The sequence below is a fragment of the Pelodiscus sinensis genome, chromosome 5 (genome assembly GCF_049634645.1).
Source record: "Pelodiscus sinensis isolate JC-2024 chromosome 5, ASM4963464v1, whole genome shotgun sequence".
Lineage (NCBI taxonomy): Eukaryota > Metazoa > Chordata > Testudines > Trionychidae > Pelodiscus > Pelodiscus sinensis.
Genome location: NC_134715.1, coordinates 63,728,876 through 63,745,844, shown reverse-complemented (window position 1 = coordinate 63,745,844; position 16,969 = coordinate 63,728,876). Strand labels below are relative to the sequence as shown.

At 38.7% G+C, this 16,969-nt stretch overlaps 1 protein-coding gene across 6 annotated transcripts in view; it reads right to left on the bottom strand.

The window, feature by feature from the left end:
* TLL1 (tolloid like 1) overlaps positions 1-16,969 on the bottom strand; it is a 397,022-nt gene that overhangs the window by 77,512 nt on the left and 302,541 nt on the right. For all 6 annotated transcript variants that reach the window (XM_075930164.1, XM_075930162.1, XM_075930163.1 and 3 more), the window contains 3 exons: positions 9,725-9,903; positions 5,897-6,002; positions 3,585-3,709 (listed from right to left, as the gene is read on the bottom strand). In XM_075930164.1, the coding sequence (XP_075786279.1) occupies positions 3,585-3,709; positions 5,897-6,002; positions 9,725-9,903 (410 nt within the window). The remainder of the gene's footprint in view (positions 1-3,584; positions 3,710-5,896; positions 6,003-9,724; positions 9,904-16,969) is intronic.

The following is a 16,969-nucleotide window of genomic DNA, read 5'->3' as shown; positions in this document are numbered from 1 at the left end:
CTTTTTTATGGGTGTGGATCTGAGACACAGAGAGATTAAGGCTAAAATTGACAAGCGTCCATTAATTTTGAGCTGTAAACCTGATATGCCTCGGGCAGGATTTCTCAGAGTACTTAACATTTTATATGTTCAAAACACAGCTCTTATTGACGTCAGTTGCAGCTGTGAGTGCTCAGTACTTTTGCAAATCAGACTCCAGGTGTCTCAAGTTGGGAATCAAGAAAATAAGGAACACAGAATTGGAGGCCTTCTTCTGATCAGGAGCAGCAGAGTCTGCCTCAGCAACAACAGATATGGCAGAAGGAGAAAGTGAAGCCCCCACTCCATAGTCTGCATTGACTAAGCGCTTCCCTTTTAGGAGAAGCCCTTTCCAGGCTTATCAAGCCTCAGCAGCCTCACTTTTCCCTTCCTCCCTCCAACAACTATGTAGTGTAGAGGAAGCAAAGACCTTCCAAGGATTAAATCTGGGCAGAGCAGAGACCTCTTCAGCACCAGTGTGACTGGAAAAAAACCTGCACCTTGCCCTGAGACCTTTGCAGGTCAGTGATGTAAGACTGCTTTTCATTAGTTAAATTCTGTAGACTGGTTGTTTGACCATCCTTCTCTCCTTCTATCTCTCTCTACACTCTCCACTGCAAGACTTGCTCCACCAGCTCCTCTCTATTTTCCGCATCTTTCATTTATCCTTTTTTTAGTATTCTATCCCTTTTGATCTCTACATCAGTGTCCATTTTCTCCATCATTTATTTTCCCTCTTAGTTATATATGTATAAAATTTCAAAAACTCAGCATCTTTACACCTGAGCCAAAATGCTGGATGAATATTTTCTGTTTACTTAAGAAGTAACCATTCCAAAGCAGTAACTGTGTTTTCCTTAACACGGGTCACAAAAGCCACAATCCAAACTAAAAAGTATGAACAGGTCAAACTTCAAACTTATAAATCTTATATTCCTGGCACCTTCTTACCTGGTGAAAACAGTACATATCATTCTGTGATGCAATGTTTCCAAAGTTAACATAAGTCTCTCATCCTGCATAGACTTCATAGGATAATGACACAAACTAACACACCAATGAGGCCGTTTTCCCTCAGAGAGAATATATATTCCCTTAGAGAATATAGGGAAACAGGAAAATTCACCTAGCAAATCTTCGGTTATAGGGCACAGTTATAGGGTATAGTTATAAAGTACAACAAACATCAGAAATTTGACAGCCTAATATCTTAACATGATGTCATGTTGTTTCACGTGAAACAAAAAGTTTAATATGTCTGTATGAACTCCTAATATTCCTCACTATCTGCAGAGAAATATATTTTCAACTACAATAATGTATCAGCTTCTGAAAGTTAATTTGTTTGTAATTATGTTTATTTTTGAAATCTTTGCTGTATGTTTTATAATTTAAGCATCTTTCATTTTCAATATTTTACTGAGAGAACATTTATCATTTTATATTAATTAATATTTTGTATTTAGAGCTAATCCTGTTGCTTTACTCACATTAGCATTCCTTCTTATGGTAATAAGACTAACTAATGCAAGTAAATCAGATCTTTCAATATCTTTACATCTTCTATTTATCTCAAAATTTGCCAGTTTCACAAAAAAGGAACATGCTCCTGTAACTTTTATTAATTCAAATAATCGCATTCATGTCAATGTATGTATTATTCCATCGGTGCTGCAAAAAATAGCTACTATTTTCCAAAAGCATATGATTGAAAAACAGGTCACAAAAGCCTTTTATGGTATTTGCTTGACATTTTAAGGTATTATAAAACCAGACTCCAAGAGAGCCAAAGATCACTGTGGAACAAAACACTGATAGTATCTACGGTCAGTAATGAAGAATTACCATGAAGAACGTAAAAAATCTATTTTCTGAACATTTATTTTGAGGTTAGTTTTAGTAGCATGCTACCTTTTTTTCAAATAGATTGAAAAACTAAATGCATGTCTGGGGCAGACTCAGATATTGTATATATTGTTAAAATATAATGAAGTGTTTACTTCATTCATTTGAATCACACAATACAGACAGAATAAATAACATTCTTGATTCTACTGCCTCTTATCTTATTCAAGAATTTCTCTGGCCCTAAGTGATTGTAAGACAAAAAGACTCTCTTCCCCGTGCATATTTTACTCTTTAAAAATCTATTGAGTAATGCATAATGTATTTATAAAAGTATCTTATTCATTGAAGCCTATTTATATTGTAAAAAAATTTACAAATAATTAAAAAATGCTCCTAAAGGGCTGTTGAAATCATTTTAAAAGGAAATTACACAAGATGGATTCCTTGGATATCTCTACAAATCTAAAAACTTCATAATTCACCAAAATTTGTATGGCAAGTTAGCCATCTGACAACTGTAGTGCCAATTATTTTGTTTTAGGTGGGAACTCTTCCAGTCCTCATGTCCTTCACAGCCCACCATATGAGACATGCTGGGGGCATGGAAGGAACATGCTGCACTCTGGCAAATTCTGGATGTATGTAACCATTGTGGTATCTCTGAGGCTGCTTTAAATTACACTAAAGCTTGAACTGGCTCCCAGCCAAACTCAGAATTGGTAAATCACATCCTGCTCTTTTATCCATCTCTCACACCGTTGCGGTAAACATAGGTATAATAACTAGGAGTGCTAGCCTAATACCTGGAGTCACTGCTGCTGCCCTGAATGCCAGAGTCTCTGCTGCTAGCCCCATGTGCTGCAGTCCCAGTTAGAGCCCTGGGCACCAAGGAGAAAAATAGAATTCGGCACCCAGGCAGCAGCCTGTGCCCAGGATCCCGTCTGCTTTGCTTTTGGCGTCAGGTGATGGTGGACAGGATAAAGGGGGCCCATCACCGTCACTTTTAAAAATGTTCAGTGCCACTGGCATTAAAGGTCTGAGTCCTGTGGCTTAAACTGAGTTACTCTAGATTTACATCCGTGAATCAGAGATCAGACTATTACACTACTTCAAAACTGTTTTCAATAATAGGTTTAACTAGACTGATGACCTTCGAACTCTGACTATAACAGACACATAACTGTGTCTAATCTTACCAGTACACTTATCATTCACTTAATCTGTAGGCTTATATCACACATTATCACATGCAGAATACACAAAATGTGTCTAGAAGGTACAACTTTCTGCAGTGGTGCTATCTGCTTATTGATTAAAACTGTAATTTCTGTTCTCCAGTCATACTTATGTGCATACAAAATGTTGAGAATGATCAGGTTCCAGTACTGTGGCACACTGCATCCCTATCGTCTACCTAAGTATAGCTCAGGTTTTAAATTACAAAATGTATATAAGAACGGACAAAGTATTGTGTTGTTTTTTCTAGTCACTAAACAAGTAAAGAAAGCAGGAATGAACTTTGGGAAGTTTATCTATATGTAAATACTTTGCATTCCACAGTCCTCACCTCCAACATTTTTATGATCTGATTCTTGAACTGTATGCATCACTTGCCAGCATGAAAATGGACTAGTAAACAGCCTACTCAAAAGATTTATTATTTCTCTTAGCCTAGTAAAACATGCTTGTGTGTGTGTGTGTATTTTATAGTGCAATACCTGGACATCTGTACAGTTTTCTGGCCTGTGCAATATCTCCTTTACTAAGACGAGTACGCTGACCAATGGCAGGTCGTATGCCATTATCATCACGAGAAGGAAGAATGGTATCCAGAAACATACCCCTACAAAAACAAAATAGACTCATAAAACCTAAGCAATTGTTTTTATAAAACGATCCTTGTTTTTATATTATACATTATGTATTTTATAACTAATAAATATATTTGGTATAATTATAATGGTAAAATGCAAAATATGAAACAAAAAAGTGAATCAAAGAGAAAAATACCCTAAGTTGAAAAACATGGCTCAGTCATCATGACATGCAAAAATAGTGTTGCTTTAATGCAAACCAGAAGCTACTTTTATATTTCTAGTAGATGACCGCCCAGAAATTTTCTATTTCAATTTAAATTAAATGAAAAAAAAATGGGACCTAGCATTTCTCATATTGAAGACATGATCCGTTGTTTGCTTAGTCTGTTTTGTCTGCCTGGCAACAACATGAACAATTACACATTGCCTTGTGAAATTCTTCTTCACTAAGTCCTTGTTCTGAGTGAAATTTCAAGGGAGTGTTAAAAAGTCTGTTTTGCATCCATGAAAAGCAGGATAATTCAGAATTAATTTTGTTAATGCCTCTTTAATTCATCTAACTGTACTACGCTACTTTAATGTAAGCATATATGATCAATTTTTTGTCATATGTTAGACCCCTGGGCTATGCTTCTGTTGCTAAAATATGGATGGTGAGCCAAATTCTGCTATCTATTACAATGGCATAAATCCATGCTCTCATTTGACTTCAATAGAATTACTCCAAATGACTCTAATGTAACAAAGAGCAAAATTAAGTATTAATATTAGCACAGATTTTCCTTGGTTAGATGGGTTCAACTCAAATTTTTTAAACCATTTTAATGTTTTTATGAGATAATTATGGTAGCATTAAATTAATATTAATGAACAAAGAAATATGTTCTATTAACATGCTACAGAGTCAGAAAATCTTTTAATTTTGATGTCCTGATACCGGGCTTATTAAAAATTTTGCTAGATTTTCTCTTATTTTTTATATTCATTTATACTTATACAAGCCACAAACAATGAAAGTTAAAAACTTTGTATCGCCAATTATCAATTTTGGCTGCATGATGTGGTGTCATAATACTCAGTCCAATAAGTTGCCCATTTTGAATGTTTGGGCTATATCCTGCCATCATTGCGTACATCATTGCATGACGTTATTGAGATTATTCCATAAACACAGACTTCAAGATATTCTTGTAATATTTCAAATAAAAGTAATAGTTCAGAGTACTAATTGACCATATGAATATCCATTTTGAGGAACAAAGCATGATACTGGTAAAACAAATATGCAACCATTACGAGAAATGATTGTTTTATTTTCCACTGATATAACCTGAAAATGAACACCCAATAGAATTGAAAATTTGAACAGTAAGAAATCATTCCCCTTTTGAGTTCCACCCTAAAATGACTTATGGAATCAACAAGCCCACATTAGTCTTAATACTGCACTAATAAACTATCTATATGTTCTTGGAAAATTACTTCATGAAGTTTTGTGATCTCTGTTTATCCTGGTGACTAAACGACATCCTAATTACTAACAGATGGTAAAGTTCCACATTGATTAGGACCCGGTCCCTGAACATAATCAATAGCAATCCTTATTGGCTTTAAGGGCTTTTGTGATATAAAACACTCTTCTGACTACAGGCAGAATATGATTCCCTGTAGCGCACTCAGTTTCTGTCAGTCTAGAGCAGGGGAGGGCAATAATTTTTGATGATGGGCCGCTCCAAACTCAGACATACAGCTCGCTCACTTCACAATTTCTTAGACTTTATATACTGAAGTGAATTTCATGCCAAGAGAAAGAAACACATTAAACATAAAAAATACCTAAATATTTCATATATTTGCTTTTTCTAAAATTTAATTTTTTGCAGAAAGTTTTACAAAATAATAAACAAATATTATATAATGAGGCTTCCAAATTATCTTTACATCACAATTAAATCATAAGTTTAAAAGGCTTCTTTGAAATTGAATATTACGAGAAGGACATTATTTCTTTCTAAAAATAATCAAATTATCCTACATAGTTAGATTTAAAGAAAGCCAATAAGCTATGTTTTGACTTCTGTTGGAGCACTCTCTACTAAATGAATATAATATTTTAAAGCTGTTCTGGAAATGTGATTGTGAAATCTATGATTCCTAGTTTTCACACACAGGAATGGAATTAAAAGTGAAAAGGTATAACCTGAAACTCCAACCTTGAGAAGGTGTTCCTGGCATAGTGCATAATGCTGTCAAAATCATACGGTTCCCCAAGGGAGTTCACCTCTCCAGGCTCCATCTTCAGGAAGTTGTATTCCTGACCTACAAATGAGTCATAAGCAAAGTCTTAGATGAATATTTTGATAAAGGTGAGGAGAGGGGGGAAAAAAAGCTACAATGTTATTCATAGAAACCCTTGGATCCTAGAGAATCTAGTGCTTCAGAGAAGTTAATTTCTCATATTAACAGGATGAATGAGGAAGATCCATGCACTTAGAACATCCCCTACTAAGTTTATTCTATTATACACATAAATTAGCTGTCTCATTCACTTATGCACAGTAAGCAAATAAGACACAGAACAAACACCAGCTTATGATAAATGTGGAGGCCAAAACATTCAGTAACTTAGCCATCAGTTGTAGAAGTAAAACATCTTCCCCCCACAAGCAGTTTTTCAGTGGGGATTCTACAAGCTGACTACCAAAATGATTTTACTCAAGTAGAGGCTACACTTTGAGTCTCTATCTACCACAACAGTGATGTGATCCAACCTCCAACTACCTCTCACATCCTAGCGCCATGCAAAATGCAAGCCACATGTGAGGGATAACCCGATCTATGTAATAGACTCACTTCCAGCCCTGCACGACATAACAGGTCCTGGCTCAAACGTGTATAACCTGGCCTTTGCTCAAGCCCAAACCCATACAACTCTTGCCAAAAGTTGTGAACTACATTAACAAACAATAATGGCCAAGCCTCCTGGAAACTCAAAAATCAAAAACATGCACATGCCAATTTTCTTTTAACAGAAATCCCTTTCTGACTCCATTTACTGATGACTAAGTCCAAGGTGGACAACAAGAAGTAGCATTAGCAATTTCAGCTAGGAACTAGGGAGGAAGGAAGAACCTTGCAAGGTAAAAGGTGGGGGACACTGAGAATGGCAGTCCTAACCCAGGAAGAAGGTAAATAGCCATTCACATGCAGGTCTAGGTGGTAACAAGTTCACCTTATGCCATGAATTCACCAATCACAGGCAGAGCCTGAAGGAGGACAAGGAGCAGTTATTGCCTCCAATCCCTTTCAGCATATGCCAGAGTTGTAACTAGCTAATTTGGCACCTGAGGCAAAACCGTCCTTGGCGTGGGTAGGGGTACTGACGTGGCACAAGGCACAAGCAAATACGGTGTAGTAGCTGTCTTTTCTGCACCCCCTGAGCTATGGGCCCAAGGCAAATGCCTCACTCACCTCGCTCTTGTTACAGCCGTGGTGCATGCGTGCACGTGTGCACACATGCACACACACACACACACACGCATAGAGGAACCCAGGATACAGCACACGGCAGTAGGGAAGAACACTTGTGCAATGGGGGATGGAAAATAGCCTGAATCTCTCCCAACCCTTCAGATTAAGATGCATGAGAAGTGTCTGTTCCCTGCCAATCCTGCTCAAAGTCCTTTTCCAAAGAGTGTGTGAAAATCTTAACAGCTTCATTGCACCACAAATTAAAATCTTTAAATATTACTTTCAGACCAAGAAATCATGCATTGGCTTTTTCAGGGCACATATTTTATCACCTAGCCTACATCAGTTGTGTGTAACATTTAAAACCAAACAGAGACAGATTTTAGTTTAAAGAGATTTTAGAAACTTCATGTTATGTTGTGTGTTTTTAAGAATTGTGTTACTTAGTTTCTTGTTTTTCCCCAAGCCATCTGGTAAAATAAGGCACTAAAAGCAAAATAAAACATTGCTGCACAAACATGGAACAATTGGTTAAAAAACAAAACAAAAACACTGTTAAGATGAAAGCAGAAAGAACCCATATACTGAAAAAGAAGTTCTCTTCATTTTATCCTCTTAGCTATTTATTTTGTAGGACTCTAAAATATTCTATATCTGTTTAACTTTTGCCTTCATATTTCTTTTGAGACTTGATGCGTTATTATAATTCCATTTTGAAAATGTTTAAAAGGGATTTAAGTTGGTTAAGCAAGACACCCTCTCCCACAGTGAAAACCCTAAAAAACAAGGATATGCCAAGTTATAGGACCCTTCTTAGACCACACAGGATGTTTCCACTGTCAGCAACAGTCTGTTTCTATCATCAAAAGGAACTCAACTCCAACTGTTAAGGAAACTAAAGACTAGACATCTCCCTCACAGTACAATACAAAACTTTAATTACAACCTCATACTTCCCTCACAAGCACACAACACACTGAACACAGATCAATCCTGAATATGTGTAAAAGTTGCTGAGGTGATATTTGTGCATTATTTGTGCATTATTATATATTTGTAATCCACCTTTGCATAAGTTATCAAATAAGTGAGCTTGTGAGCAATAAGGACAAAGTTAAGTACGGTACAGACCTTCCTTGAGCAAGCCAACATTTGTGCTTCTAGTACCAACCTTTGCTTAAGCACTATGACTCAGCAACAATTAGGTGCCTAATTCCCTCTGAAATCAATGGGCCTTTCACAATATGGGCCTAATTCTGCTTGTTAACATGAGAAGTGCCAATGATTTCAGTAGGCAAGTTTAATGACTGACACAATCTGATTAGAGATTGTCAACCTATAATATAAAAGGGGATAGAAGGTGTCAAGGGGGAGGGAGAGCAAGAAAGAAACTGACAATACAAGTTTGTTCTGCCTCAACCTATTATCAGGAGAGAGAAACGAACAATCTGATCTGATTATATCATAGCTGTCATCTGTTATCTCTTGCAGAATGCTTTACTGTTGTGACTAAAATTTCTAATAAATACAAATAACCCTTTGCTCTTGCATAGCATTTTTCATCTGCTGATCTCCAAGGAAGGTAAGTATCATTACTTCCATTTCACAAAAGACAAAAATTAGGCACAGTGAAATGAAGTGACTTGACCAAAGTTATCCAGCAGGTCAGAGATGGAGCCCAGAATTAACCCAAGCATCCTGACTCCAAGGCAAGTACCCTATCCTTTAGATTACACAGGTTCTCATGCTCAGCATGAGCAACCACATTTGATAATAAAAATGAAAATTCCTAATAAAGGAGTTTAAATTGCTGTTAACCATCATTTATATTTTACCCAAAGCCATTTTATCTCCCAGAACTTTAAACATAATTTTGTATTTTAAATTTGTTATGGTGCCATGAAGAACTCCCATGAATTAAATATGAATAATTTGTAAGAATAAATGCATGTGCAGCAACAAAAAGTAGAATCAACCACAGTATTTGCATGAAAGCAGGAGTAACAATTTTTCAAGTTTATGGAATGTTCTTCTGTTTTTGTGGGCCAAACTAAGCTTCTGTAGTCTCTACTACAGAAGTTCCAAGGGTAGCATGGTGAACAGGCTTAAACCCATACAGGCCCAACAATGGGTGGGGGAGAGGGAATGAGGGCAACCGCATCAGAGCCTGATGATTCAAAGGGCCTGGAGGTCCTGGTCACCACCACTGCTACTGAGACAGCGGTGGCAGCTGTAACCACAAGGCCTTTAAATTGCTATTCGAGCCATGCACATGTGTACTCCAATAAGTGCACTCCAGAAAGCAGTAGGCACGGCACACTCCAGCAACACTGGTTGTCTGGAAGAAGCTAGCTCCAGCCCTGCCCCTGATATGTAAGGCCCTGCCCTTTCCAGAGGCTTGGAGCCCCACCACTACCCACACATTGCCCAATGGCCTGGCAAGTCTGTCAGCCCCACAGGACCCAGGACAAGTAAGTATTGGATGGAGCTGGTTGAAAAGGTTCTCCTCCACAAACAATTTTGACATTTCAAGAAAAAAAAATCCAAGAACCCTTATCAAATTGTCTCACCTGGCTGGATGTTTTCTCTAATGATGGTTACATGGTCATCTCGGTCTGGTCGCGTGTGTTCATGCCAAAAACCTATCACATGCCCCAGTTCATGAACCACAATTCCAAATTTATCACAGTTCTTGCCAATAGATATAGCCTGAGGACCATTCCCCCTTCGACCCACATAAGAACAGCACCTGTAATTAAAATATCAGTAGAGATTAAAAATTGTCATTAAAGTAGGCATATATCAATTAAACTTTCAAGAAAACAGCTTAAAAATAAACTATTAGAGGGCAATTTAAAAATTCAATATGGTACATTGCATGACAGTGCTGCAATAATGTGCTGAAGTTAGTATTTATAGTAAACAAAACAGTATTATTTTATATAACTAAAATAATGAATGTCTTTATCCAAGGTCTTCCTCCCAAGTGCCACTTTCCCTTTGGCCCATGGAATCAATGTTTGTGTCTTTGGAGTCACTTGGAAACACAAAGGAGATTTGTACACCAAAACAAATAAAATAAAACAGCTATGATTAAAATCAGCTTTTTTTTTTTTTTTTTTTTTGTGCTGCTTCTGTACCTGGCTGCCTTGCACATGAGAATAGCACATATAACACCACCAGGTGTGTGATGGAAGAAATTGACCCTCTACTACTGTGCTTGGTGCAAGGGGCACTTACTGCAGAATCATCTTTAGATCATTAGGAAGTACTACCATCAACATTTTCAAATACCTTCTCCTTCTTTCCTGAATAAGGCACTATTAAAAACAATTCTATTTTCCCCTATAGAGGAGACAGTCCACACCAAAAACCCTCCACATTGTCACCCTTTCTGACTTGGAGAGAGAGACTGTCCTCGCTCCCCCCTTGACTTCCACTGCTTCAGAATTGGTAACAGGAAGAAGAAAGAATGGGCAGGGAATGTTCCATTTCAGTAGGCAAAGATCAAAACCTATTTGAAGAGCTAAAAATACTTTCTATGACAAATATGCAAAAGATAAAAATTTAAAAATGTAATGTCTCCATGTCTGACCATCCAGGACTTGAGCCTTCTCTCATGTAGTCTCCTCTTGTAAGTAAAAAAACTAATTTTCAAAACACTGTGACTCCATTGATTTCACTGGGGCTATTCTTGTGCTTAAAGTATCAGAGGGGTAGCCATGTTAATCTGGAGCTGTAAAAGCGACAAGGAGTCACAAAGACCCACTTTGTCAGATGCATATAGTGAAAATTTCCAGAGGCAGGTATAAATATGCAGGCCAGAATAAGGCTAGAGATAACGAGGTAACAGTCTTTGTGAATGGCTAGCCAACTACAAAAGCAGTTTCTCCTCTCTTGGTGTTCACACCTCGGCTGTGTCCAGACTCAGGGGTTTTTTCGGGAAAAGTAGCCTTTTTCCGAAAAAACTTCACCTGCGTCTAGACTGCAGCCGCGTTCTTTCGAAATTAAATCGAAAGAACGCGGCTTTTCTTTCGACGGCGGTAAACCTCATTTCACGAGGAAGAACGCCTTCTTTCGAAAGTGCTTCTTTCGAAAGAAGGCGTTCTTGAATGTAAATAGGGCTTCTTCGAAAGAGAGCATCCAGACTCACTGGGTGCTCTCTTTCGAAAAAGCGGCTTGTTCTTTCGAAAGTTCCGCGTGCAGTCTAGACGCTCTCTTTCGAAAGAGGCTTGTAGTCTAGACATAGCCCTCCAGATCAGCTGCTAGAAGTGAGCCTCACCCTCCCTGACTGAATTACCCGTGTTATCTCTAACAAAGTGGGTCTTTGCCCACGAAAGCTTATGCTCCAATACATCTGTTAGTCTACAAGGTGCCACAGGACTCCTTGTCTCTTGTGCTTAAAGTTAATCGTGTCCATGCTTTAGGCTAGGTGCCTATCTCACATAAGAAACTGAATTAGGGAACAATTTTCCCAACCCTTTCACCTGACCTCACAGACTTGTGTCTCATCAAATCCCTCAATTCTAAAAACACACAACTCCCTTCTATAGCATTCTGGTTGTTTTTCTGATTCACTCCAGAACCACCAAATGATCTGAGACCGAACAAAATTTTGTTTCTAATGAGAACAAAAAAACCATATGAGTTTGGTTTTAAGAACTTAATCATTCAGCCAGACTTTCATAGCTGGCGAGTGAGGGGGGAGGAGTCAGGGGATGAAGAAGCAGCAGCAGGTTGCAAGGGTAGATTCTGCTGGGTCCATATCTCTAAGTTTTGCCAACACTCATCCAGATTTCATAATCACTCATCTTTAGTTAGCTACTAGGTAAATTTTCTTTTATTTTTTAACCTGAAAATTCATGCTACTTCATTAATTATGGTTGCATGGTTTTATAAATATTAAATGTTAATGATACCACAAAACTTTGAAGAATTTACCTAACATCTGTTAACACACAGACGAAAGCACAGAAGAGAGATGAGTACTTTGTAGATAATCCTGAAATGGAGTGAAATGAGGTTTAGATTCCCATGATACTGCTATCATTGAATAAACAAGAGTGAACTCTCTCTCTCTCACTCACTCTCCTGCCCCAGAGATTTTTCTCTGTATATGTGATGTAAAATGTGGCCCACAAAAGCAATCTTTCAATACTGGGAAATTATAGTCCAGAAATAAGTGGTTCACTTGTTCTCCTTCTCCCTTCTTCTTTGATAAAAATTTCATCCTGAAAAGTCATATTTTTCTGACAGGGAGGTAAAAAAAAAAGCCATCTTCACAATTGCTCTCATTTTTCATTTCTGTTCTTCTGTACTTTTGTGATGTCCATGTAAACTAGTGGAGCTGGGATGCCCTGCTGCTCCCCCACCCCAGGTCAATTAGGGTCTGGGGGTGGGAGGGCACCCGAAGCCTCCTCTCACCCTGCCAGGAGCACGTGGCACTGCTTGCAGGGTCGGGGGCGGGGGGGTGAGAGGAGGAGGCTTCACACACTCCTCCGCCCCCAAGCCAATCAAGGCCTGGGAAAGGGGGAGCGGCATGAAGCTTCCTTTGCCCTGCCCTGCCCCTGCAAGGAGCCCACAGCAATTCAAAACACCAATGTGCTCCTCACAGGGCAGGAGGAGACTTCCCACGCTCCCCTCGCCCCCAGGCCCTGATTGGCCTGGGGGTGGAGGAGTGTGCCAAGTCTCTTCCAGGGCATGGGTGTCAGTGGGATGGTGGAGGGGGGCAAAGGGGCTCCCTCACCCCCAGACCAAGGTAGCCTCGCCCCTTCTCATTTAGGCCTTGCCCCTTCCGGGGTGGCCCGGGGCTACTTCAAAAAATTTTCAAGTGGCCCCCGGGGCAAAAATTATTGCCCACCCCTGACCTATAGGGATAGAGAGAAATTTGGGACTAAATGATTGGCTGAGATTTCTGACACCCATATGTTTCTATTGTTTTATCTACTATGTGCAATACGTAAGAGGTGAATATGGCTTCTTCATGAATTCTTTAATGAGCTTAAAATTAAAAAAAGGATTCCTACAAAAAGTAAAAAAATAAAAAAATAAATAAATGGCTAAGCAGCAATTCAGAGGAATAACACAAGAATGTAGAAGCAACTTGGAAAGGCTAAGGCACAAAATGAATTACACCTAGGAAGGGACATAAAAGACAATAAAAAAGTTCTTCAAATATATTGGGAATAAGTGAAAGATGAAAGAACGTGTAGATCTTCTATTTATCAGTGAAGGAGAAATAATTATTGAAGATTGATTTTTTTCAGGAGTATTGGTTCACTTTTTTGAAAGTGAAAGCACAGTCTAGTCTGGGTTCTTTCGAAAAGGTTTTTTTTTTTTTTTCGAAAGAACCCAATCTAGACTGTGCTTTCACTTTCAAAAAACCGTTTTTTGAAAAAGCACTGACGCAAATATGCAAATGAAGCACAGGATATTTACATCTGCGCTTCTTTTGCACTTTCGATTTGCTTCATTTACATTCCTCTTTCAACAGAGGAATGTAGTCTAGACATATCCTAAGAGTAGTTAAATACTGAAATACATGTCCAAGTGAGGTTCTAGAATCCCAATCACTAGAAGTTTTTAAGAACAGCTTAGTCAAACAGCTGCCAGAGATGGCCTAGGAATATTTGATCCTGTCTCAGTGTGGGAGGAGGGGGATGGATTAAATCAGCTCTTGATTTCACTCCTAGCCCTAAATTTCTATGCTTCTAATTCTGCAAGCCTTCCTTGAAGACCCTAGAAACCCATACAAATAGCTGGATGAAAGAAGGGAGAAGAGGTGCCAGCATAATGTGAGCACCTGCTCTCTGTGCCCATTAAGTGATCCATACCACAGTTTTTAAAATACTAAGAAAAAAATAAAAATAACTAGCAAGATGGTTTCAAATTACCCTCAGAGTTGTTATTGGAGGGTTACATGACTGTGTTACCCATTGCTGAGGCTTGTCTGCAACTGAGTTAGCAATGCATATATAGAGGGAATCAATTTTAAATATATAAAACATATGAATTCGATATTTCAGGTTAGCCAAATTCCTATGTATTTACCAAGAGATCAATAGCACTTTTAGTCAATATTAAACCAACCGATATCGTGTCTTATATCCCACTATCAAGTGCTATTTCAAATCATGAGGCAATAGAATTGTATTATAGAATTCAACCACAGACAATATTTTTCACTGATCATCATCATCTTCTTTCTAACTGGATCAAACAGCCACATAAAACTTTTCAAGATTCTACTCTATAAGCTCCAAAAGCACGGAAACACAGGCATTGTGATTTCAAAAAAAAAAAAAAAAACCCATCCAACACAGCACATAAAACCACATAAAATGTGTAATATGTAACACAAATACTAATTATTTGCCTTTGAATAATAGTCATGCATAACGTATTCAATGGAACTTTGGATTTTACATCACACATGAGATGAATGGACAGGTCTTTCTGAAAATCAGGATCTCAAGTTAAGATGCTAAATTAAAACAGCATGAACAGTTAAACACAGTATCAGCCTATTTTTAAGAAATCAGCTGATTATGGCAGTTTCTTAACTTTGATTACTAAATGGAGTTCAAGCACTTCACACAGATTGCAGGCAAGCTCTTTGATTATATTTTTCTACTTCAAAGGAGAACAGCAGTCAACAGTAAAAACCAAGTCTTAAAATAACTGTAGTAGTGTAGACGACTAAGGGGGTTCATTAGGATTTACTGCATCAAGTGCCCTGACATGCACACATCAGATTAATCCAATTAAGTTACAACATTCTGATCATTCAGACAATGCTGAATCAAAGGGGCAAGAATATTAAAAAGTGATACATCAAATGGCACAGATTCGCAATATCTCTGTTGTGACCTCATATTTAGGTGTGCTTGGCACAAGGCCCACGCATCTCTCTACAGTATGAGCACTTGTCATCCTCCTCAAACCCAGCCAACAGGCAGACTTTAAAGCTCCCGATCTCTTTAATCTTTATTGCACCAGACAGCAGTTGAAGACAGTAACTATTTATGAATCTCTAATTCCATTTAATCAGTCTAGCTGATCAATAATGGTAAGCAAAGAGAAACAACTGTCAGAGAGAAAGAGCAGTGATCACTAGGGATATTTTTTGAATACTAAGGGCTCTTTGAGCCTCACAGCACTGCCATAAAACAAGTCTTAACATTGATGAATGGAAAGGGGAAACCTGTGGGATGACAGACATAGGGTTTTTTGGAGGGTGGGGGTTCCACAGCTGCACACTACAAACTGTGATACTTTAAAGCACCCTACTGAATGATAATAGCAGTTCACCATGACATTAACTGCATAATGCTGTGGACGATAACAATGAAGAACTCCACAAACTTTCAAGGATTACACCCTTTACCCTGGTTCCACAGAGAGAAAACAATCTGTAATTCACAAAAGAGAACTCAATCTGAAGCAATTTCATTAAATACTTTTCTGGTGAAAGCATAACCCTTCCATTCAATCCCAAATGCCTCTAAGTAAAGTGGAAATTGGAGTGGCACTCATAGATATAAAGTTAGCGAAAGTGATCTGCCCCTTGGACAATTTCAGTAGGAATAAAATTGTAAGGAAAGTTACAGGTAGTTTTCTTTCACCTTCATATGCATTTCTTGATAAAAGTCTTGTAGTAAAACAAAACTTTATTTTCCTTAATATTCTAATTTTGGTCTATATTTATACACAGTCTTTTTGCTTATTCATATATTCCCAGAATAGGCATTAAAGTGGCACATGAACAGAGAAGGCCAAATATTTGTTCTGAACAATTAATTTGATGAATTTATCCCCTTTGATCCTTCCCACAAATTGTCCACAAGTAGATTGTGATTGCTACTGATTTGTTTGATATACAAAAATATTCTGTGAATGATTTACTAGAAATAACTTCAGCTTGCTAAGTGTTTGCAGACTGTTTAGAATGCAATACTCAATATTCAGAAATGCTGACCCCCTGATTCCTCCTCAATGTGTAAGGGAACTTGATGCTCCTGGCACAGACACTATCAGGTAATCTCTTGGAGTCTTCAATAGGGATGGGAGGGAAGAGCGCTGATTGCCCAGCATTCACAAACTCATAGGACTTAACTTGGAGTAGGGGACCCGAGAAGCAGAGAAAGGGTTAGTTACTATTCCCACAGCCACAGCTACAGCTACCAGTAGTTTGCAAAGGAAGACAAGTAAGAATTACTCCTTGCTCCCAGAATGGACGTTCTCATCACTACTGGACTCAGAGCCCCATAAAGGAGGGTTTCCAGGCTGGCTGCTCACCCAACACTGTGCTTACGGATGGGGAGGCTCAGACCTGCATGGAGAAGCTGATGGGCAGCTGGGTTCAATGGTGGTGCAGCCCAAGTGGAGCCTTCCAACATGGCAGGTACACAAACCCCCACTTGAAGGAGTTCGGGAAAAACAGCAGGTCACACATCACTAAGGCAACTGCAAAGGGCCACACATCCCATGGCAACTGCTACCCCTCTCCAACTTGTGTATGGGAGGGGAAGCCCTAGGTGCGCTTTTGCTATAGCAGGAGCACACTGTGCCTTGTATCTGGTTATGCCTCCGCCAGCCAGTAAAATGGAGAGGATTTATTGCTTCTCCAGGATACAGCACAGCATAGACATGATGTGGTTACAGGAGTCAGGGTCAGGATGCCTCAGAACCCTTGGGTTTCATTGCCCCCCTCAACCCTCAGCACTCAGCTTAGTCTGTTCCCTTCATGTTTCCCAGCCAGAAACTGCCTTGCTCCCAGACCCTGCTCCCCAGCCAGGTGTTTGTCTCCGCCTACC